Source organism: Harpia harpyja, chromosome 3 (genome assembly GCF_026419915.1).
Source record: "Harpia harpyja isolate bHarHar1 chromosome 3, bHarHar1 primary haplotype, whole genome shotgun sequence".
In the NCBI taxonomy this organism is placed as follows: Eukaryota; Metazoa; Chordata; class Aves; order Accipitriformes; family Accipitridae; genus Harpia; species Harpia harpyja.
The window spans coordinates 56,424,724-56,450,257 of record NC_068942.1 but is presented as its reverse complement, the minus strand read 5'-3'; the positions used below and the strand labels follow the sequence as shown (position 1 = coordinate 56,450,257).

At 41.2% G+C, this 25,534-nt stretch overlaps 1 protein-coding gene across 3 annotated transcripts in view; it reads right to left on the bottom strand.

Annotated features, from left to right (window-relative positions):
* Positions 1-25,534, bottom strand: part of LIN52 (lin-52 DREAM MuvB core complex component) — a 73,362-nt gene that overhangs the window by 18,288 nt on the left and 29,540 nt on the right. Inside the window, exon 6 of one of the 3 annotated variants that reach the window (XM_052782714.1) lies at positions 6,864-9,931. The exons of 1 other annotated variant lie outside the window; for it this stretch is intronic. In XM_052782714.1, coding sequence (XP_052638674.1) covers positions 9,876-9,931 — 56 coding nt within the window. In that variant the 3' untranslated portion in view covers positions 6,864-9,875. Of the gene's footprint in view, positions 1-6,863; positions 9,932-17,695; positions 17,719-25,534 lie in introns of those variants that run through there. One more of the 3 variants, XM_052782715.1, reaches the window with a different exon arrangement.

The window sequence follows — 25,534 nt, the reverse complement described above, 5'->3', positions numbered from 1 at the left end:
CTCCATCCACGTATTTTTCACTTGCCTTCACAATATTCTCAAGTGCTGCTAATCTGTATGAAGGATGTTCTTCAACAGAACGTCCTCCTCACGAGGACACAAACCCAAAACTTTTTTATACTCAGTCGATCCTCATTTGCATTTGGAAGTCAGAAATTTGGCATGATATTATTTATACAGCAAGATGACAGGCCAGTAAAATGGAGGTGTAACAAGCAAGGACCCTAATACTTCTTTGGGCAAAGAAGCTGAGATAAAGTGGGAAAACCAGCAATGTGTCTTCTTGGAGACTTTTCTCCTGGTGTCTGCCAGTGAGGTCCAGTTTCTCGAGGAAGGCTTGACATGGGAAGTGTCACCAGCCCTTACTTAGGAAGGTCACTCGACTCTTGAGCTTCCAGAGCATGAAAATGGAGGTGGGTATGATGGTCTTTAGTTTTCTGCCATTGATTTGGGACTCCTCCTTAGACCAAGATGGAAGCAACTGGAAGGCAAGGTAAGCGGCCACTAGGTAGCCATCTGCAGGCAGTGACAGTAGTTTTTTCCTCTTCAGAAACTGGCGTTATGGATCTCTTCTGCTGGGACACTTGAAAACAGTGGTGATGTGGGTTTCACTAAGCATCCACCAGAGAGCCTCAGGTCAGGTGGAGTAATTGTATTCAGACATTCTCTCTTTGTGTCTTTCTATTTGCGAGGCAGCATAAAAGCTGCAAGCTCACTGGGGTAAGGCAGGAGCAATAAAGCTGTTCACCTTTCCTCTCTGGGTTTTAGTAAGAGGATTACATATCTCTTCCTTCTACAATAAACCTCTTCGCAGGGAAGATACTTCTCAAGCCCTCCTTGGAGATCAGTCCCTGCATCAGGACTCCCAAGATTCAAGCCATCACAGCAGCGATAGGAAATGAACCCCAGTTAAAAAGGAAAGGCTTTCACAGCTCTGCAGGAGTGCAGGGCTAGGACATAGTGTACATGCTGCCATGGTGAAAGGGTCCTTGCTGGGTTCACAGCTACTGAAGACAGAAAAATAAGGAAGCACAAGACCAGAGCAGAGTTCAAGCTCCATCCAAGATGACAGGAGGCTGTTGCTGGAGCCTTGGAAAGACACGGCTAACCCTCTTGCTGGAACAGCTTCACCATCAGGGACAAATAACCCAAGAAAGAAAAGTGGGAACCTCTTGTAGCTTTAACACTTAACCAAATATGTCTGAAAACAGTACCCAAGCATGTGTGAGTACATGCAGTGAGCACAGTGTTAAAACAGAGAAAGCAAATTGAAAGCTTTAAGACATAATTACATGTTTTACTACATCTAGCTCAAAGACACTGATTAATTAAGCACCTTTAGGAGGACCATAACATCCAAATCAGACTTTATCACTAATACATTCCCATAACTTGGAAACATCAACCAGCAATTACTTCTGCAAGTTACTGTGTTCCTTTACAAAAACACCTACGCATTAAAATGCAAGTCTGTGTGACAAGTAAACAAAACTACTCACTTCCACTGACCCTCCTCAGCACCCACCGTTCTTCCTTTCTGCCGAGGTGTGACACTACGGACCTGCTCTGTCTCCTGTTTTGTCTTCCATCTCTCCCATCACTCTCTCTGCTCTCACTGTAGCAGGTTTAGGCTAATAGCATGAAAGTGCACATATTTTTTTTAGCGTTTCCTATGGCTCCTTTGGCCATCATCTTTACCTGCCTTAACCTATATGAATCATTTCAATTTTGCCTAGCTGCCTTTCTGGGGCAAAAGAAACATCCTGATACGTCCGTACATCTTGCTTCTCACCTCAGACCATAAGTGTCCCACCATCAGTGTAGAGAGGGATAGTCTGATTCACCTCCATGTCACCTTGTCTTTCCAGCTTTCCCCTTCCTGGCCACACCGGGACCTGTGATGATCACAACAACTCACAGGAGCTATATTTCTTGACGGCACCTGGAGGCCCTGGCGATTCCTCAAGTATCTCCCTGCTGCCCACTTCCCACCTCTGCAGGGCAGAAGACAACACTTTGCACTCTATGTGAAGGGGCACTGGGGAGAAGGGATTGCTGGAGCTCAACCTGCTGCTGCTGCAGCACTATGCCCTCTCCCTCTCTCTTGTTGACCATTTTAATGGTTCTTCTGCACTTTTGGATGGCTGATGGACGCATCATATGTAAACCCCCTTCCCCTCATACACACAGCGTTTGCCTGGCTTGCCCAGTGAGATGGTTGGGTTTTGGAAGCACCAGGTGCAGCTGCTGGGACTGCTGGTTGGAGAAACATTTGCCTCCTGAGCCCGTTAATTAGCACAGTAACGGTAACTGTGCTCCATTAGCCAACCCATGTGGTCGAGTCCCCTCCCCGTCCACCAACCTTGCCCTTAATGAGAGCTGGAAGGGGGACACTCACAAAACACTGCCTCAGAATAATATTCGGCTTTGTCCATGCCGGTAACGAGAGCTGACAGGATCACTACGTCCATTTCTCTTCTAATTAGCACACTTCCAGCTCGGCCTGAGCCAGCAGCCAGAGAAAAGCGATCGGACAACCGTACCGAATCACAAACACAAAGAGGCCCATTCCCCGTAATTAGGTGAGACAATCCCTCAGTCTTTTCTCGGCTGGAGCTTGCCGGTAAGACTCTCGCTGTTTTGGTAAGTCCCAGCAACACAAGTTACACGTCTCCCCAGGACACTAATAAGCCCCTAATTGTCTTCCGCTTCACACGGCTCGTACCATAGGTCTGACTTGGGGGAATTCTTCTAACGAGCAGCAGCCAGCACTCCCTGCGCCGCAGACGGACGGGGAGCCGCCTCTTGGGCACCGGGAGGAGAAGGGGGACCGGGAGAAACAGCCAGAAAAGCAACCCAGGCGCTGGGGCCCAGCTATGAGGCACGGGGCCAGTGGCTGGGCAGCAGCCACCCGTTGCTGGGGTCACGGACCTTCTCCACCCTCTCTCCATCACCACTGTCTACCTGCACAGTGGAAACCTGTGTTCAGCTCTCTGGCCTGCCTTCTCCTTTCTCGTCTCCAGCGGTACACAGCAGAGTACTCCACGCTTCCACGCAGAAATGCACCATCAAAACCAAGTATTTGATTGCAAAAATTTGCCTTAAGTCTCTGCTAAGGCTTGCTGGGGGCTACCCTTAGAGAAACGCAGCACCTGGCATGTGCTTTTTTCCCTGTGAGGCCATGCTGTGGGTCTGCCTCAGAGTTCAGGCTGGGAAGGAGCATGGGTGTAAACAAGACCCTGTCAGTTCCCGTAGAAGGGAACACGTGCTGGGTCTCACAAGACAGGTTCCTAAAGATGCCCACAAAATTATTAAGAACACGAGAACTTTCAGAAGTTGTGAGGTGAGTAGGAGACCCCAGCTCCAACTCCCTGATCAAAACAAGGCAAAGACAGACACATACTCACCCTAACTTTTAACCCGACACTTTCTTGAGAAACCGTCATCAACCAAGTATTTTCCAGCAAAACATTTTCCCTAATTTTTGACGACAAGCTCATTGTGAGCAAAATATCTCAGCTGATCCCGTTAAGGATAGTCAGGGCCTGCAGATCCCTTTGCCTCCTGTGCAGCTGATTACAAACCAATCCCTCCTGCAAATCAGGGCTCACCCTGATCCCTCCTGCAAGGAGCCTCACCAGCAGAAGTGATTTGTCTCCGTTTTACATGCAATATTGGGCTTCAGTGTACTAAGCAGGGGGAGAAGCCTAAGACAGGGTGACAAACTGATCCGCGTAGAGTACAAGAGAAAGAAAGGCACCGGTGATTACCCTGAAAGGCAAATTAAGATAATCAATATACATATATATAAATAAATAAATTAAAACTAGCTATAATTACTAAGTTACTTTAATACAGGGAGAGGAAAACAAAAGAAAGGCCACAGAACCAGGCAGCCTGAGTGTCCGTGCCCACTTGGGTCACTTTGCTGGTGTCCTGTCCCTCATTCTCATGTAGCTGATGAGCCCTCTTCCTGTCTTTTCGTACACAACCTGCTGCATTTTGGGCTATTGTAGTAAGTGGAAGATGGCCAATGGCAAATTTCTGATGCTTCAGAATTAGCTTTAAAATTCTGTGATTACGAGGAAAGTTGTTAGATGTGCCCGGTATTTTTGGGAGGGGAATCCTCCCTGGCATCCAAGTGTCTGCAAACACAAAATTTAATTACCCTATATTATTACGCCTACTCATCAGCTATTGGCCACAGAGCCAGCCTTTCAAGTGATACAGAACCAAGTCAAGTACTTTGTCCCCCCAGAGATCTGGTCAATAAATAAGGTGCAAGGTCATTCTTATTACCCATTTTTTCAACTAGCAATTAAGTAAGGGCTTTCAAGCTCAGCCCTCTTCCTCTTTTCTGTTCCTTACTGAGGTGTCTATAACAGAGACAGGCAGGGAGCGTTCTGGCTTCACTGGTCACTGATCTGTATTATAGGAATCAGCAGGCAGGCCAGAGGTCAACCACACAAACCCAACAAGAAAACGCCTGTTCTGTACACGCATCAGCTGCCTGGAGTCAGTCATCCTGCTCAAAGGGACATGACGGAAAAGGTCAAGTCTAAAAATCAGCAATTTCAGTGGATGATAAAGTCAAAACGTGAAGAGATCCTACCATGCTTAAAATCTAGCACAATCTAAATAAAAATGGCATTATTGCACATATTCTATGCGGAATGTGAATTGCACTCTATAGAAACTGGATCAGTCCATAATTCTCTGGCCACTTGAGATTTTTAAGTATCTTTATGCAGACTTCAAATGATTAGCCACAATTGACTTCAGGATTTTGCATTTCACGTCCTCCTGAAAGAAGCTCAAAGCACTGATGTAAGGATTGGCTTGCAGAGATAACACATCTCTAGAATAGCTTTGATTCCAAGAATCACAGTATTACATAAAACCAAAAGGATCCAGTCTTTTTTGTTTCCTTTTCCTTGATTTTCTTTTTCTTTCCTTTCTTTCTTTTTTTTTTTTCTTTTCTTGCCTTTTAAAAATACCAAGGTTCATCTCTTCTCAGGGCAATGCATATTTGGCATCACACACAATACCTTTGAAAGTATGTGGCGCACTGGCTGATGTATATGCTGGGAAGTAGGAACCACGGGTTTTGATATTTCTGTGGTGGGAAGTTTTTACTATAGTGATTACAGGAATGTGTTTACAACATTGCATTTCTTGTTCTAATCACTTTCACTCAGTTCAGAGTTTGTTGGTCCATGGGAAGTTTTTGTCCAACTGTGATTTTGCTGGGCTGAAGATACAGAGAGGACCTACTGGAAAATTGTCTTTCAATGAATTATCATTTTCTACTAAGGACTGATTATTTAATGACTTTTTAAAAAGCGTCAGTACAGAATGGCATATGAAAATGGGGGTACAACACTAAGAAGTGAGGATTATTTTCATGTTATATTAAGTCTGCATGCCATGTTCAGATAGTTCACTCAAAGATGTGATGCATTTCCCCACTACGAGTACCCTTGTTGCCTGGGGTTCTTCCTTAGGAGGAACTCAGAGTAAACGTGAGGATGCCTGAAATGTCTCTATCAAGATGATATCTCTGGTGTTTTCAATGACTGCCCACTTTAGGAGAGCATATGTAACAGTCTGTGGATTTTCTGCAACAGTAATTTTCAAGTTGTCTTATTCTTTTGATTGCATATGTCAAAAAATTGGTATCAGTTTAGAAGTATTACAGAAATGTTTATGCAATGTTACTGAACTCGTGGTAGGATAGGAGTCCAGGATTTCAGACCATATGACAAAGATTTACTTTATCTTTTTTACGTACTGCATAGGCTGATGATGGAATTACCCAGTATCAATTCCTCAACATGAAAGGGTTGGCATGACTGTCGTCATGATTTGGAAAAAGTGTTGTTTGCCTAAGACAAGTTACTGTGGGTGAAGATGAAGTGGATGAGATCAGCTGCATGCACAGACTGCAAATATAAGTGATGATCCTGTTCCTAGAGATACTCAAAACAGGATTTAGCCCATGATGATGTGGGAGAAAATAGCAGAGGAACAAAATACAAGCTGTAATTAAGACTTACACGCCTCCACAGTATGCTCGCACTCTGAATGCTCTGCAATTTTGATTATGCCATCTTGGGCTGTAATAGACGACAGACAATTGAACACTGCGAACATAAGGAAGGTGAACATAACCATGGAACCAAAAACATAGCAGGAGCTGAAAAATCATGAGTAGTGCACAGACATCAAAGAACAAAAAGCCCCAAACAACTGTTTCTGACAATAAAAGAAATGAAAGGTTTGAAATGGAATTACCAGGTAAGCAGGTTTAAAACAAACAATGACTTCCGCCCAGCCCCCCCCCCCCCTTTTTTTTTTAAACTTTTCTTTGCATAACTGAATTATGGAACTCGCTGTCCAGGGGCATTTTAGATGCCAGAAATACAGACAGATTAGGACAAAGACAAATTTATGGAGGGTAAGGTCTGCTGTGGACCAGATTCAACTAAAACAGATTGCTGAATGCTGTGTAAGTTACCCTAAAGCAAAATCACTCTGTGTAAGCCTTTTGTTTATATCCTTCCCTATCCTTCTACAACTGTTTATAATCAAAGAGAAGATTACAGATAAGACGGGCTTGTGATTTGACTTGTAATAGCACCTTACATTTTTATGTAACACAAAAATCAGTAAAATAAACCACAATAAGGTTCAAACATTACCTCCAAGTTGCATTAGTCGATTTTCACTAATCTGTTATTTCTAGGTGACTTGTTGAGGGAAATACAAAGCAAAGTTGAGAAGTGTGGGTTATAGCATTGGTCCAAAATTGTTAATTTCATAATGGCAAAACACTGACTTAAATGGAATATTATGCTCTTCAATTGCCAGTGCTACTAGACTTTTATTTTGATAATCATTAGCATAACAAACAAGAATTTTTTCTCAGCTGGATTAAACAACAAAGCATTTGATACTCCAAGACTGAAGTGAATAGCCTTTACAACTGAATATATGTAACACTGGCATTTAAAAGGAACTAAATACATACTGGGTTTATTTCCAAGAACCTCACAGTAACATTTAACATACCAACACATGAAAACACTTTATAAAACAATGCATTAGCTTGACTAATATTACCAAATCTTGATTTTCTTATATTCTTCATTCCCATCTTTAATTTATCAAAACTTTTTTTTTGTTTCAAAATACAGAAGGTTATTAGTAACAAAAAGTCACCCAGATTTTCTTGTATAGATAGATACTGCAGGGATGTCAGGAAGGACATCACTGAAGGAAAAAATTGGGTTCAAAAGGGTGTGAAAACCCTTAGTACCATTTGGATATTGCCAAATATTTATTTACTGATGGGAATGGAGCAGCCCTAGGCCAAACCCTGTGGTCGCATGCAGAAGTGTGAAGACGAGCCTGAGGAAGAGTATTGCCTAGGTGGCTAAGCAAAAGCTTTTGCATCTCAGAGGGCTATTTTGGAAACCCAGACGAATCTCTGAACTTTGCATTTGTTTATTATCAAACCACAAAGCAGTAGCAGACAGATTACAATTCTCTGGCTAACACAAAAGTACATATAAATATTACCAATAAAAAAATACATCACTTACTCATCTCTACAGATGACAAGTACAAAGCCAATAAATATCACAACTCTAAAGCATACATTACTGACTGCCCTATAGAAGATAAGTATTGCATAAGGTAAAAGGGTTTTTTTGTTTGGTTGGTTTTTTTAACACATATATGTTACTAAAAACTACCTAAAGTTCGAAATTCCTTACTGAACATATCAGAAAATATACATATACTTCCAAGCCAGGTTTCCATATCTTCTCCTACATTCCTCCTTTCAGATCTCAATTCCTTAATGTATTGGACCAACAAACCTCTATAAAATGCACAAACTTGTATTGGTGATACAGACGAAGTATCCCATTATGTCATATATGTGTATATATATTATATATATAGTATACAAACTTAAAATTGCATTCAAAATGTGTAATATAATACCTCAAGCTACATCAACATCAGTTTGTACCAGCAGGTTTTTTCTCTGTCTCTGAATTATCGCTTTCAGCTTCTCTTCACATTCATCTGTCTTAACTCTCATATTCTCAAGGGATGGAGTTCCTGTTAAGCTCAGCCCTGCATAAACGGTGAAGTACAGAAATAAATCCATTAAGTTTAAGATCAGACTCCTGACATTCCTAAATATTCAGTATTTGTGCAGGGTCTTTCCGGGATGTGGGGTTTAACTGCTTAAACTTAGTTAACAGGAGCTGTCCAAAACGAGCCTAGTTCTGACTGGTAATAACCAAGACCACAGACTGCAAACCAAAAGGCCACCAGCATTTTAGTAAAAATTCAGATAAGTCTATTTGATTAAAAGATCTCCTCCTCTATTGCACATGCACCTGAAAAGAGTCTCCTTTCTCTGCAAAGACAGAAAAAGACAATGCTCTAGGGACAGCCTGTTACATGTACTATTTCCAAGTAATTTCTCCTCTCACATGTGACTTCAGCCTGGGAAACGACAAGTTTTGAAAAGCCTGCATGCTAAAAAAAACATTTCTAAATAGAGAAAAGAACCCTGCCCTTCAAACAATGTTTCAATATTACGTTGTACCCTAAAAAGAACATATTTACTGATGCTTAAAATGTTGTTTTCTAGGAAAAGGAAAGAGGATGAAATGAAAAAAATTCTTCTCTTAAATAAAATAAGAAGTCTGAACATGCTTCTTACCTCTTCTCAGGGGTGAACATGCAGAATTGCATTAACAGAAGGAAAAGGCATTAAACTGTAAGATGAATAAAGCCCAAAACTGTGCTGAAAGAGACCAGGTCACAGAAAATTCTGTCTTAAAAATTCTGGTTTTGTAGGGGAAGAAAATTTTGAGGTTGCTGTTTTGTAAGTAATTAAAAATACCACAAAATGTTATTTTCAGAAATGTTAAGATTCTGTAAAAGCAGACCATCCTCGCAACGTGGCTAACAATCCTGTTGCCCCTTCTTGGGGTGCTAACTGAAAATATTACCACCTTTCAACCTGATAACTTTCTTCAGTTTCTAGCTCTGTAAGAAGCAGAGAATTGCAGTGGACTGACAAAGCTGCTTCTTTGTGTACTAGTCGAAGTTTCTGTAGGGGTATTTTCCTTCATGATACAGTAACACCTCTTACTCCCTATGGTCTGTCAGTCTCAATTTCACTAGAGAACCGTTCAGAGTGAGATGAAGCTCCCGGTACACCAAAGGTCTGGAGGTCCTCCTCGGAGTACCAGACATGCTTCTCTGAAGGCAGTGAGTAACTGGAGTCTAATGCACAGACTGCACTCAGCTTCTACACTAAAAGCATATGCTCCTGCTGAACCAGTGTTATTGGTCAATCCGCACTCCAAACTCTGCTCAAATCTTTTAGCACAGAAGTTGCACATAGGAAATCAATGCATCTAAGACAAAAGACACACAAAAAAGTCAATGCCTTATGATGCGCACTGGCCAGTGTCAGATTTGCTGTGTACTTCAAACTGGTGCTGCCACTGAGAGCAACTGAATAAGGACACTATGGTTGTTCACTTCGAACAGCTGATTAAAACAGGTAACTTTGTCACAGCATGTCAGGGCTGAGTCCTCCTGTTGGACACCTTATGGTCAGATGAAGTCCGAATTCCAACAGACCCAATTGCAATCCTTATGACCTGTGTATGCAGTATGTCTCCCCAGCAAAGAGATGAGCTGTGGAAGCAAAAAGAGATGTTTGCTTCTGAAGGTCAAGAGCAAGAGCTTTGTACTTCTTAGAAGTTCTGGGGTTCATCTGGATCCGCAGTACATAAAATGATCTAGTTGGGGTATTTTTGTCCAAACTCCAGATGTGGCAGCTACTTTTTGGGTTTCTCTAGGATGTTCAGGAATTTCCCTCGAGTCATTTCTCTAGCTGAAATCACAAGGGAGAAAAAAAGAGATTAATATTTTTTAAAAAGCCAAGAAACCCAAACAATTGTATAATTTACAGATTTTAAGCACAGGATAAGAAATTAATTTAGTTTTGTTCTTATACCAACAGTGAGTAAGGCTTATTTTATTTATTTTTTTAAGTGGAAAATAAATAAAACTGCATTCCAGCTTGAATTCCTGATATCCTAGAAATGCAGGCAGGGTCTGGAATCTTCTAAACTCAGCAATAATTCCCACAGGCTATCTCATTACATACAATCTATGCTTTCTATTCCTAGTGCGTTATGCTCTCACAGCATCTCCTTTTCTCTGTACTATCCATCTCCGAATGGTGTAATCCAGATCTCCATCACTCTATCTCAGAGCAATTGTTCTGGAATGTTATAATCCGTCACAGATTATGGAACTCTCTCCATTTCAGGATTATTGGTCCCTGGATGCTATGATCTTCAACAGAAATTAGACAGCATTTTCTGTCTCTCAGCAGTGTCAGTCCCTGGATGCTGTAATATAATGGGGTTTATATTCCTTCAATGCAGTTCATCTATGGATGGTGTAATAAAGTAAAGTTTATAGAGCTTTGGTCTTCTCTCTCTCTCTGCATTGTCAGTCCTTCGATGTTTAATACAGCAAGGCAAGGTTTATATGTCTCTCTCTCACTCTTGGCACCATCAATCTCTGGTAGCTGTATTACAGCAGGGTTTACACAGCCACTTTTCTGCACGAGACATTTCTGACTTGTGAGCCCATAAGCTCACAAACTGGCAGAGCAGCCCTAATACTATCTTTGTCTTGCAATAACAATACAATGCATCAAAGACAACATGATTAGCGATTGAGTTCTGGAGAATGACAATCTTCCCACCAGTGCTTCCCTTAAGTTCTTTTAAATAAAGGTGTAAGCTTTGTGCTGGACTGACAGGCATCAAAACATGGAGGTTTTTATTCACAGGATTGATGAAAGCATGTATGTTTCCCACAGCTAGCCTAGAGAGACTCTGGAAGGAGATGGGAATTCATTTTCTGTTTTATCCATTCAATTGCTGACCTCTCTACTGAGAGGAACAACAGAAATGACAATTAGCATAAAAACTGGAGGTGGGCTTGTTGCTGATGTTGGGTTTTCCTTTGGTATTACTGAATATCTGTTAGAATAGAACTAAAATGTAATAAAAATGTTCAGCTTAAAATACTCAGTACGTACCCTCAGGTAAAGACATTTTGTTATTCTTTACCTAAAAGTTAGAATTTGTGCCTTAAAGCCTCTTCTTTAAATTATCACATTTTAATTTGTCTACCCAAAATTGTACCACAAGGTACTGTCATCAACAAGATCCCTGTAAAACAATTAGTGGTATTATGAACTGTCTGGTACATACTGATATTCATAGGCTGCAAAGTCCACTGCTGTGAGTGGAACATGCCTCAGACCGGCTGCAGATTCAAGCAGATCACTGCATTATTCACTTGGTTCATGCCTGCAGCTGTGAGTTATATCATCTGGGATCCATTCCCAACTCTGCTTCTGATTCACAGCATGAACTACCACAAAAGTACTGGTTTGTACTTCTACTTTCCCATCCGCAAGATAGCTTGTATCTTTTAAGTGCTATTTGAACACAAATAGAAGGTGCTGCAGAAGGGCAGAGTGGATTGTTATTTTGTCCAGAACTAAGTTGTTATGCACAAAGAACATGATTAAATAAAAATGCAAGTTTTTAAAAATTTCAGCTAGGAATAGATTTTCAGCACCAGTTGTTTGACACTTCCCTGCCTCGCACCATCAACAGTGCATGGTTTTAAAATGCTCTTAACGGAGAAAGCACAAAGCCAAACTGTAGTTGATAGAGTGGAAAGTTTTCCGGAGTCCCATATAGGAGATATACGAATGCATGACAATTCTGTTCCCCCAAAGAGGGCTGCACCCTATAAATCAGGCAGAGAGCATAGACTCCTTCTGTGCGCTGAGTGAAATTACTGTGGGTTGGGGGTTGCTCCAGAGCACGTGCCCTCCTGTTCACTTGTCATCGGAGATGTTAACATTTCTGATTAATTCACAGACCTCTCATTTTATTCTTCATTCCTTTATCCTTGCTATCCTGTTCTGCTGCAGCTTAAAGATTCTTACCGACCTGCTACAATAATCACCGCCCGCTTCCCCCCCCAACCTGGTGAAATTGTTTAGTGATGCCAACCGCGCTTTTAATTTGCAAGACATCAGACACAGAGGTAATTTATACCAACATCTGTTCATTTCTGACTTCTGAAACAAACTCGCACATGCTGCTACAAAATCCCATTAGGAGCAGGAGATAGCCTTCTGCTATTCTGTATTCCTCTTCTCCTCACATACTCAGGCTTGCATCGGGTTTATATTTAAAGATATCATGCCAAACTGAAAAAAAGGACCTCACATCTTTGTATATGTATGAAAATAGCCAGGAAATAACATCCTCATATCACAAAAAAATCACAGCCAAACTAAGGGCAAGGTTCCACAAACATAACAATCTTGTTTCCCTTGCTTCAGCTGCTTCTCTTATCTGCCCAAGAACCACAGTTCAATGTATTCCTGGTAAACACAGGCCAAATATATATTACATGGTACTGCGTTCAAACGTCTTGGCTACTCCTTCCCCTTTGTTCCTCTTTAATCTGCACTGGAGTATGATTTGAGCTTGGGTTTTGCACAGAAAAGCCTCTAATATTAAACTGACTCCTCTACCCAGTATTGCTTCTGATAAATGAATTCTTAATAATGGGAATATCATTTCCAATGGGGCCTTTTGGACCTTGCTGGAGTGAGGGAAGAGCTTGTGAACGAAGAAATCACCACCCACATTCTAAATATGATTGCAGTCTAAGAGAGATGGTAAAACCTGCCTTAAGCAACCACCCAAGGGACCAGCAGAAGCCAGTTGCGTAGTAGATAGAGGTGGATTTTTTAATTAAAAGGTTGGACAAAACTCTAGTGAAAACCTTGGGGATTTTTTCTTTCAAATGGTTGCTTAAACCACGGTCTTCAAGTGAAGAGACGGCTTGAGTGCAGGTTTCATTGTACCAGCAAACAGACACTACAGAGGCTGTGCAGTATGAAAGAGAAATATGAATCTCCATGTCAAGTGACGATTTACAACCTTGCCTACGCTGTGCTTCTACTACAATAGAAAAATCAACAATGGATATGATCGCAATAGCTTGGATACAAATTAACCTCACCTACTAGAGAGGAGGAAGAGGATACTGAAGACCGTAGAAAAAACACTTTAAGATTTTAACAGCACTGGTTACAATGGAAGTTGAGTTCTTGAATAGACTCTTTCAGAGAAATGTATTGAAAAATGGTATCAGGCTGTTATAATTAACAGAGAATGCTGTACTGTACGAATTAAGTTTGCTGCCTGGCAAAATCTGCCAAGCAGATCTCAAGAACAGGTATTGGGTAGGAAAGGCTAGGGCTGAAAGAAGGAGACATTTCTACTTGATAGGGGAGTAGAATAAGGTTTAATATAATCTCCTCTTTAGAACTTCAATCCCTCAATCCCGCATTTAGCCTTGTTGCCTGGGGCTCCTTTTCTACTACAATTGTCCCCAGGCTGCCTCTCCACAGTAAATTTTGTGGTTGCTGGTTGAAAAGATTCAGTAGTGCAGATTGATTTCCTACAAGTGAGGAGATGAGGGATTACCAAAAGCAGTCCTGGTTAACAAGATTGGGTGCAGAATCTCCTGCTAGAGCAGCCCACTCTGCCAGTGCTTTGCATCCTTTCACTATGACATATGGGTTTCATTACACAAAGATTTTCCTGATTTTAACTTGGAGGCGATTATATTGGAAACTCAGAGCTATCTTTACATCTGTAGCAATTTAAAGGTTAAGTAACTTTTAATCAAATGACAAAGACTCATAATGTTTTTTCCTCGATTGAAAATGAAAACTGCTGTTCCGGATAGTCCTTCCGGTGACAATTTAATTAGAAAAAAACACTGCCCTGGAGATTGGGATCCAGCCTGATTGCTCCCCATAAAAAGCCTTCTCACACATAGGACAGCACAGGACATACTGTGTCATAAGGTCTGGATAGCCAGGAAATAATGGAAGGATTTACTGCTATAAAATCAGCAACGAAAACAGTGATTTACACTTACATAAGCAACTTTCATCCAGGAGAATCCCTAAGCAACATACATATGTACACGCTTTTTTAACATAATATACACTTCAATGCAAAAGCGCAACACACTTGGTAATAAAGTCTATGTAAAAGATGTACGTGACAAACTGTATTTATCATACATTTATCATGATCATTATACCTTCCGCTGCTTACTACTTCTGGGCTTAGCTAAAAATCTCAAAACAAAGCCTGTGAGCATCCTCAGATCACAAATATTTTAAAATGAAGTCACCTGCTGAAGAAGCGCTTCTCTGCCTCTCCCCCAGATGTACAACTTACAGGACAAATTTGGCTGTGCTCTTCCTCTGACCTGAAAATTGTAGCCGTGTTGAAATGTGAAGGCCTTGCTACTTAAAAAACCTGGAAATAGAATTAATGCCCTGGGAATAGAACATGTTTTTAGCCCTGAAATGTCTTGTAGTATCACACTTTGAATGCTACATTCTTGACTACAAAAAGGTTCTTTTAGGCACTGTCATACTTTGTTAGCTTATCAGTTATTCCTCCCATTCAGTTGTATTTATGGTAACTAAAGAACTTGTTTTTCAACACGGAAGGATTCCTTTAAAGTACTAATCATGCACTCTCAAGCCACTGCTGTGTCTTAGGACTACACAGAAAACAAAACTAAAAGGGTTTATTTCTGACGAACTATCAGTAGAAATTACCAGTTCAGGGCAAAGAACATGAATTGCAGAGAGACAGCAGAACACTCCTCTGGTTTTTAACTCCTCTATCACAAGGGTCTGTTGCATCAGAAATTACTTCTCTTGTCCTGAGACACAATGTTAGCATAAGAAGACACAACCATTCTTTTTCTTAGTTGGTAGGACATAAAAAAGACCTAGAGGAATCTGCCTGTGAGTAACTGTGGGAGTCTTGTTTGAGCGGACTTGTGAAAGCCAATGGCAAAGCCACATCTTTGGCTGGGGTCAACTAGTATTGCATTTGGAAGGGGAATAAAAAAAATCAGTCGCAGGGGTGGGGGGAGTGAAGGCAAAAAGGCAATCTAAAACCAGCAAAAATATTTAAGATCGACATTATTACTAAACAGCCCTCAAAGAAAAAAGAGGCTTATGTCAGGCAAGACCAACAGAATATTACTACCCAGCCAACATAATCTGAACTTCTATCAGAGAGAGATATCTGTATAGACCACTTTCTATCTTGAGACCAGACCCCCAAAAGCCTAACACCACCTGGATGCTTGCTGGCACCAGCTCACTCCTCTTCCTTCATAAAAAGAGCTCCAACTACTCTGCTAACTACATACTTCCTTAATGTAATTGTCAAATGAACTGCTACTTGATGACTGTGGGCCTTTGACAAATACTTATCAGTGAAAGCTACACCAAGCTCAATTTCATAAAGAGCTGGAACTGCCATCTCAGGAGAGCAGTGGTTAGCGAAAGCAGTGTCAGTCACCTTTAGTGAAGGTAGAACTGGCGTGTGCAGATACTCAGACCTGTGCTTCAGGAACTGTTACATTTACACTGAAGACCAGCGTAATCATCTAGCGCTCCTGAAACACATTTTTCAGGTAAGAAGACAGAATCAGCATAAACCTCTAGGTGGAATAAGCTTGCATTACTGTGGCATCTTTCAATAATCAATATCAAAGCACTTGCAAAGTTTATCAAGATTCACAATATTCTTGAGACATACAGTGATTTAATTCCCATCTTACAGATGGGGTCACAGCCTCAGTAAGGAGTGATGTACAGATGTATACTAAAGGAGTCAGCAACCGTGCTAGAATTCAGGCTCTGAAAGATGAGCTCTGTCAAGTCTTGCTGCAGCATTTTAAAATATTACCACCACCCTTGGTACAAAGCATCACTGTCCTTCCCTTGGTGAATGAGACAGCAGAATCTGCCCTTACTTCAGCTGTAGTTCAGTCTGGCATGACTTGTTTTGAAATGCCAAAGAAGGTGGAGGCTTGCACAAAGCCAGGCTGTGAATCAGAGCAGGTGAGGCATGTGGACCGCTCCTCCCAGTATGCTATGAAAACAGTAATCTCTGACAGAGAAGTGGTAAATAGCTGAGACTGATAAACTTTTAAACCACTGAAACAGTTTAGTGAGTGTTAGCTAGAGCCTTCAGAATGGGAATCAAATACCTAATGTGCTCCTGAATCATGAAATCCTCATGTGACCTCTTTCCACCTTGTTTTTCTCCACCCATACTAGTGGTGTTTTATTGTATACCTGATAAGAGATCTCAGAGATTCTAGGATTATCCAGACTGGTGATAACAGATCTGCTGCAGATTAAGATATCCTCAAAAATGTCATTGTTGCTGTCAGTAAATACTAAAACTGTACCAGCTCTAAAAAACAATCAGATTCCTTCTCTGAAGAATAATTTACCTTGTTCTCCTAATCAGACTTCCCTACCTTGCAAGGCAGTACCATTCTGTTTGCACTAAATTGCAAACAATGATGTTCACAGAGCTTCGAATGCAAAAACTACAAACAGTATTTATTCACATACAGATGGACAAAGCCAGTCAATGAAAACAGTCGAAGCAAGGGGCAATGACATCCCTGCCAAAGCCCAGGGAGCTACTAAACTTATGTTCCAGGTCACATATTAAGATGTGCAGATATTTTCTCCTGAGTGATCCCCATATTAAAGGAAACTTCTACAGTACTTCCCACTTCTAGGAGCTGCCTGCAGCCAACATCCTGTGGGGCCAAAGACCTGATCCCTTTGACCCCCAAAGCAGGGAAAGAGTTACATCTTCTCTCTGCGAAGCCAATAAAAACCTCTCTTGATTATAATTTAGATAAGAGCCACTGGATTGAATAATAATGTCTGAAACTCCCCTGGCTGTTTCACCTTGAGACGTCCATCACTGGGTTAAACATGATGCTAATTGCATTTGGATTGATTAATTTCTCTCACTCCTGTCTATTCGAATAATGCTTAACAAAATAATCACAGCACCCAGAGCCAAATCTTCTCCGTCAAAGGAATGAAGCCATCAGAACCAGCAGAGATGAAAGAAATGAAGATGACCCGTAATTACTGCTACGGTGATATCATTACCATATTATAGAAAATGAGTGTACAGCGGGGGAGCGGGGGCTGCGATTATTATTTATTTTTTAATGGAACCTCACATCCCAAGAATACAGATCTGACACAGTGGAGCATACAGAAATACAGAACTAAAAAATTATTGTGCATTAAATTGCAAAATACAGTGAACACTGGGACTGTAGATACATTGAGCATCTTGTACTGTGAGCTGCTATTTATTCACTTCACTATTTTTTCATTGCAATAATGCTTCGTATATGACTAGCACAGAGATGTAAGATGCCTACCTTCCCCAAAAGATTCTCAAGTATCTGCAACAGAACTCACCCATAACCCTGATGCTAAAGCCATTCTCCTTTAATATCATTACAAGTCTTACTTTGAATGTTGGCATTCAGATTTTTAAACCACAGGACCCAACTTGATGCTCAAAGAAAAGCTAGCGTGCAAGAAATTTTTATTCTTAAACGCTGATTCCTATCTGAAGGCAGTTATAAATTCCATCACCAGCCGCAGTAGATCACTTTCAACCATTCATTATGCTGGTTCTGTAAAGATATCAAATGAATCAAGTCTGGAAGAATTTAAACTAGGATTTGGAAAAAAAAAAACAAAACCAAAAACAAACCCAAACCAAAACCACAACCCTAACATCCAAATGGAAGGCCTTCTGCTCCTTTTATTCTGCAAAATACACTCCCAAAGCCCCTCTCATTTGAGAAACAAATAGCTTGGCAATTGTATAAGATCTTCAGACACCTGTGCACTGCAATTCTAATTGTGGTTTATACAGTTCACTTCTCTCAGTGCTGCTTATGTCTGCCCCCTAGTCTCAGACCGAAGACAAAAAACCCACACACAACTAGCAGCTTAAAATATTTATTCTGGAATAAAGCCAAGGTCAAATACACAAAAAAATTTCACACACCAAAAATGTCAAGACCTAAGACCAAGTGCTGACTCATGAAGCTAATTAAACGCAGAAAAATGATGTTCAAGTATTTTATAAGGCTTAAAGAAATAAATTCAAGTTATGCTTTTAATATTAAAAGCAGTATGAAAGGCAATGTTACATCAAAGTTGAGGATATTTTCAAGTATACCTGAAAGGGACTTCACTAGCGTAAGTTACCACTGGAACAGCTACAGCTTGGGAGAGCTTTGACCACCAAATCCCACAGATGTTGGAGGCAAATAGCAGGATAGAAATGGGGCATGTTTTAACAAGAAGCACTCTAAAAGTTTATTTTCTACCTGCTTGTACCAAAAGGAAAATAATCTCTTCCTGGCTTCCCAACCCCTGAAGCAGACCAAGAGTTCTTGATGATTTAGGTTTTCTCACCACAGTATCTCAAAGAGGAATCTTCTTTATCAAGCAACGTGGAGAAATGAGATCAAAACTGTTTGCTCAAGAACTCTTGAGCATAAAACACATGAAAAAGCTAGGTGGAGAGGTCTGCACTGAATATACGCACGCAGCCAGGTATGAAAGGTTTCTGGAAGTGAACAGACCCTTCCCAGAAGGCACGCAGGCAGAAGCACTGCCCAAGCTCCCACAAAACAGTGCACCATGATGTGGTGCCCCTGCCTACACTAGGGAGCAGGTATTTACCATTTGGGAGCAAAGCAGGTGAACCTTGAAAGTAACCATTTTTTCAAGTTTTATCAGCGGCCCGGGCACGCAGGCCATGGCAAAATCTGAGCCCAGGAGCCAATAGGAACAAAGGGATTAAGAGTTATTAGGAGTAGAGAGAATTACATATTTACAGTACAGTTACTGAAAAATAATCGTGTAATGATTATGTAAGTCCCTATACTTCTTTTGGCTAATAATGTTGGGATACAAGCTGTATAGTTATGCAAGCCAGGGCGCACAAATCCAATCAGAAGACGTCAAGGCACGTTTGCAGGGAAGCCTGCAGCTCTGGTTCAAGAACAGTATGGCTTCCTTGACCTCTAAAAGGCAGAAACAAGCCCCTGTCAGTAGGTTAGCTAATGGCTTGAGCTGTGAAGCAGAACTGAATTTTTAAGTTTAACTTCTGTCAACAAGCTTCATGGGAAGAGATATCTGAATGAAAGAAGCTCATACTTTGGTAGTCGTCTGTATTTATTTGTCCAGAGGTATGTCTTTAAAAAGCAGACTAAATTTTTAAAATGCTTTCTAATCCCAAGATTCCTTATTGAAACATTTTTCCATGTAGATGACTGCAGCCCTTGACACAACAATGAATTATCAATATTGAAGGTCTCTATGAAAAGAAGATTCACGCTTTTTATGACTGAACAATATTATTTGATTTACACATTAAGTAAACCAAGATTCCTTTTGCCATTAGTACAACTATACAACATATTAAATTACATAGAGGACTTCCATAATTTCCAAAAATCCAAGTACAAAGTCTATATAGGCAAATACAAGTAAATGATTGAAATCTCAGTGTTCCAAGGCCAATGGCTCAACCTTAGTTAAACCAGAATTACGGAAGAGCAGCAATATGCAGTTTGTGGGCTGCAGAAGAAAACCTTCACAATTGCCTCCATCATTTTAATCTTTTCTCCACATGAATCAAAGGCACTTTCTTTAATGACTACCCTTATCCCGATCTTCATCCTTCCCAGTATATTCACTGCTTGCTTTAGTCCAGCTTTTTCAGTTATAATACTGACTAGTTTCATGCACTGTCCGCCACAATCCTCTTCTCCTGGTAACAATGCCCTGAGCTGAGGAATATTTGAAAGTCCAGAAGAGGGTTCATGGAATTCAAAACCATCTTTACCAACTCCAAGTTTGTCACTAAACATCCGAGGAAATGCACTGATTTAGAAATGTTACAGTTTTTACAGCATCCAAATGCTACTAGAGTCAAGTTCAAATGAATAGAGAAAAAACGTGTATTTGAAAGAGTTAAAAATCACGGGAAAATTGTTGTTACTCACAGAAACTATTGCTAGTTTTAATCTGACCTACTTGGTAACAAAATTGTAATACCACTTAGGGCTGTTTGGAACAGATATTAAACTATAAACAATGCAGGCTCTGCTACAATAATTACAATCTAGCTGTTAATGAGCTCAAAGGCAACTAGGTAAGGCCCAGTTGTAAAAGCAGATGTAGAAGATGCACCCAAAAATAAACCCTCTCAGACCCATGAAGAAATGTGAGAACATTTTTCATAAACACCCTCACACTTCCAGTAGCCATGGGTTTTGAAGAAAAGCTTAAAGACATGATTCAAATACAAGAAATACAGAGGTATCGGAGTCTGCAGATATCTCCTGAGAGCAACAGTCAGAAGTGTTTTGGGTTTGTGTGGTGGGGTTTTGGTAGTGGGGAAGGGACCGCAGGGGTGGCTCCTGTGAGAAGCTGCTAGAAGCTTCCCTGGCTCCAAGTCGGACCTGCCTCTGGCCAAGGCCGAGCCCATCAGCGACAGTGGCAGTGCCTCTGGGATAACAGATTTAAGAAGGGAAACCTGCAGCAGAGAGGGGAGTGGGATGTGAGAGAAAACCCTATGCCGACACCAAGGTCAGTGAAGAAGGAGGGGAGGAGGTGCACTGGAGGAGGTGATGCCCCTGCAGCCTGTGGTGAGACAGCAGGCTGTCCCCCCCTAGCCCATGGAGGGGAGCAGAGGAGCAGATGCCCACCTGCAGCCCGTGGAGGAGCCCACGCCGGAGCAGATGGATGCCCCTGAAGATGGCCATCACTCCATGGGAAAACCCACGCTGGAGCAGTCTGTGCCTGAAGGACTGCAGCCCGTGGAAAGGACCCATGCTGCAGCAGTTTGTGAAGAACTTCAGCCTGTGGGAAGAACCCACGTTGGAGAATTTCACGGAGGACTGTCTCCCGTGGGAGGGACCCCATGCTGGAGCAGGGGAAGAGCGTGAGGAGTCCTGCCCCTGAGGTGGAATAAGCAGCAGAGACGTGTGACAAAGTGACCTCAACCCCCATTCCCCGTCTCCCTGCACCGCTGGCGGGAGGAGGTAGAGAAAATTGGGAGTAAAGTTAAGCCTGGGAAGAAGGGAGGAGTGGGGGAAGGTGTTTTAAGATTTGGTTTTATTTCTCATTATCCTGCTCTGATTTGATTGGTAACAAATTAAATTGATTTTGTCTTTTTTTCCCCAAGTCAAGTCTGTTTTGCCCGTGACCACAACTGGTGAGTGATCCCACTCTGTCCGTGTCTCAACCCACGAGCCTTTCATTATATTTTCTCCTCCCCATCCCACCAGGCGGAAGGAGTGAGTGAGCGGCCTCGTGGTGCTTTGTTGCTGGCTGGGCTTAAACTGTGCCAAGAAGAAACTCCAGTTTCTTGAAACCCAGAAGTAAAGCATACTAGTCAACTGTCATTCCTAAAAAAACCAAGCAAAACCAAACCAACATTATTTATTGCTCCAGAAGCTCTACTGAGAGCAGCCCAGTAAGCTTTGGTACTCTTTTGCTTCCAAAAAATCTCTTCATGTTTATTCCTAGTCCATGCATACCACTGGTCTGAGGCCACGTCTACCATTACTTTCTTCTCTTATGAAAGCTGAATACAGTGACATAGCTATCTTTTAATGACCAGACTAGTGTTCTTCATCCATCACTGGAAATGAGGAACAGAGACACTGCAGCAAAGCAGATGGCAAACCATCTACAAGACAGCTCAGAAAGTAAAGCACAAGGTGGTGATGGCCATGAGGAGTCTCCATAGATTTACTGACTGGTGAGATTGCTCTGAGTGTTGAGGGGCATTGAAGAAACTTTGGAAGCCAGGAGAACCCAGAAGACTCCATAATCCAGTGATAATGAGACTATCAGACACTATTTGGAGGTAGAAAGGCACAATGGAGTAGAAGAGGTATAAATAAAAAGAGGATATAAGGGAAAAGTGACAAGTGAAAATTTAATCTACGATAAGAGAACAGATCAAATGATAAGCTATACAGTACAATATCATATAAGGAAAATTGTACAGAATCAGAGAATCATTCAGGTTTGAAAGGACCTTGGCAGGTCTCCAGTCAACCTTCTGTTCAGAACAGACAGGCTGCTCAGGGCTTTAGCCAGTCAAGTCTTAAAAATATCCATGGATGGAGACTGCACAATCTCTCTTGGCAATCCTTCCAATACTTGACTGCTCTGTGCTGAAAAAGTTTTCTCTTTAATCCAGTCAGAAATCTTCTTGCTTCAATTTATGACCGTTGTCTCTTGTCCTCCCACCATGCAGCACTGTGCAGAGCCTGACTTCATCTTCTCAACAACCTCCTCACAGGTACTAGGCAGGCAGCTATCAGGTCCCTGTGAAGTCACCTCTTCTCCATGCTGAACAAGCCCCATTCCCTCAGCTTCTCTTCGCAGGGCAAGTGCTCCAGCCCCCTGATCGTCTTCGTGGCCCTCCATTGAACTCTCTCCAGTTTACCAATGTCTTCCTCATGCTGGTGAATGGAGGACACCACTGGATGTGGCACTGCAGATGCAGTCTAATGACTGCTGAGTAGAGGTGGACAACCAGCTCCCTTGATCCGTAGATGCCATGCTCCTGTCAACAGATGTATATGCAATCCTACATTCCTTTCCCAAATATTACCTACTTGCTACATTCCTGTTCAACACTGTCTCCTAGTCTTTAACCCTCCACCTAGCCACTGCTTTGCTTACTGTGCCAGGAAACCCAAGCACCATATTCAAGAGTCAGTGCATTTCGTGTACCTGAGACAGTGGAGGAACTGTTTGCTCCTCCAAGTTTTATATGCATACATTACTAAACAGAAATTGTAAGCATTTTTTTAAAAATTAACATACTCTCTATTTTCAAGTAAGCCAGGTACTAGGCATGCAAATCTTGAGGCAACCCAGAGAACTATCTGTTGAAAACCAAATGACAGCTTGGCCTGCTACCCAGAAACATCCATCACCCAGCCCTTTTCTGTTGGGATTTGTGTTGAATGACGTCTTCTGCAGGTTAACAATTAGTTTTTAGCATAAGAGTCCTGTGTCATCGTCGTCATCTCCCCAGGAGAGAGAAACAGGCTGAGTGATTTTTAGATTATATGCTCTGCTAAGACAGAGGCTCCTGACTCCCTGTGTGCTTGTGCCATGCAGGCCACCTGCTCTATGGAGCTGCCACAGGGGACATCCTCAAAAAGATTTAATAATAATGTTCTCTCTAGAGATGTAACTCAGAGCATGCTCTGAATTTACATTCTATATCACTGACTAAAATCTTGCATATAAAATCCAATCAGTAGATAGGATCTAGGACTAGTCGCTAAAAAAGATTGTAGAAATATTATTTCCTAATAAACAAGAATTTGTCAGGTCTGTAGTCACAAAACCTGTAAATTAACACAGGAATTGATAGAGCAGGGCAGATCAGTGATCCATCCAGTCAGGTATCCTGTCTGACCGCACCCAATATCAGAAGCATCACAGGAAAAAGAAAAAAAAAAAAAAAGCAAGGAACCCCATTATGAAGACATACGGAATGATAGTCTCTGAAAGATTCCTCCTCTTCCTAAGTGCTTGTTTTACATCCCGAAGCAGTTGATACTTCCTACTTAATTTTAGATTTTTATTCTGCTCTAACTCGAAATGTTCTCATCATCCATTTAATTGCCTGATTCCTTTTCAATAGCTGCTAAGTACTTCGTCTAAAAAAAAAAAAAAAAAATCCCAGTGTGGCAGAAAGTTCCACATCAAATTATTCATTGTGTAAAAAGCATTCCTTTTTGCTACTTTTAATCTGACTGGCTTCCATTACTTTTTTCTGAATTCCCCCCCTCTTATTCTTGTCAGGGTTGGGAGTCAATAGGAATTTTCAATTTATCTTCTCAATTGTAGAGATGTAAAATAACAACTGCGCTACCTTTCAAAATCAAAGAGATCCACTTTTTTTTCCACATTCTCATGAAGAAATCTCTTGATTTATAAGCAGCTCTCTAGAAGTGAATGGTGTATTTCACACTATCTTGAAATTATTCCTACCAAAAGACTGCCTGAAGTGACAGAGTATTTGAAGTTACGGAAGAGAGAATGAGACTTACTTCCTTTCTGGGAAAAGATTATGAAACCTTACACAGAAATATAGGTTGTAAAGTGCAAACAATTATCAAAGTCAAGCAGAAGAGGTGGGAAACAGCACAATAATTCGCTGTGTCTTGAAGATTCACTCAAGCCTGAAGACATACAGGGGTAGAGCAATCCACTCTGCTTCACCATGCTGGGGACTGTGCTTCTACCTGGCTATTCTGGACCATCCCAGGAGCTCAGAAGGCTTGAGGGGTACATGCAAAACATGGTTAAATGCTGCCACATTCTGCCACAACTGCACACAAAGCCCAATTACTTTGTGTAACTACATTCTCCGGCAAGTTCAGATAGATTTGTCACAAAAATTCTGCCAAACAGCAAGTTTTTAGTTCAGAAACATCAAAATCCTATAAAAAAGCCCAATATACAGAATATCAGAACAACTTAGCATAACTATTCTTATCAGTCCAAGTATAAAGAGCTATCAAGTGAAGTTGGCCCAAGTACAGATCCTTGTGTCGCCGCCTTCTATCCAACTCAACTTACGGTAATTATTTTGAAACCTACTCTCTACAAACATACCAAAGTGACAAACCTTTGTAAGGAAAAAAAACTATATCAGTGTAGTTTAACTAAAACTTTGTGATTACAAATGCATATGAAGATCATACTTAATTCGTTAACTTTCTCAGACTTACCTAACCAGAAGTAACAGCAAATTACAATTACTTTACAACTTCTTGAAAAAAAGATTTTGCTATTTACATACATGACATAAAACATTTAAAGATATTATGGCCCTTCAAGCAGCCTGCAATTTATACAGAAAGTGAAGGTCCAGAGAACAAATTTTACTCTACTCTCTCCCTTCTATTTTATAATAGAAGAAAAAGCAAGGCTGTGACTAATTGTGGCCATGTTTGAACTTCATGTATGTCCTCTTCTGTTTCTGATAATAGTTCTGAACGATATTATTTTGGGGTCAGAAAGCATTACCTCAAATACAACAAGAGTTGTGTTACTTACAGGTAAAGTTTTCTTTGACAGATAAAATTATTGAGCTAGAATGACAGCATGGCCCAGCAGACAGCACTTTAGCCTGCAAATGGAAACCCGGTTTCTAATCCTGATGCAGTCACTCCTGCTATGTGACTTCTCCATCCATCCTTCAGGTTCCCCTACCCATGAATTGGTATATATCTTTCTCTGTCAAGTTCCAAGATTGAGGGAATAGAATTATTATGAAACAAGGAAATCTCATTTTAATCTCATCAACAGTGCTTTAGATCCAAGGCTTAGATCCATGCCAACTAAATTAAGGTTCCAGACTGGGGTGTCCAAGTTGAGAACCTCATA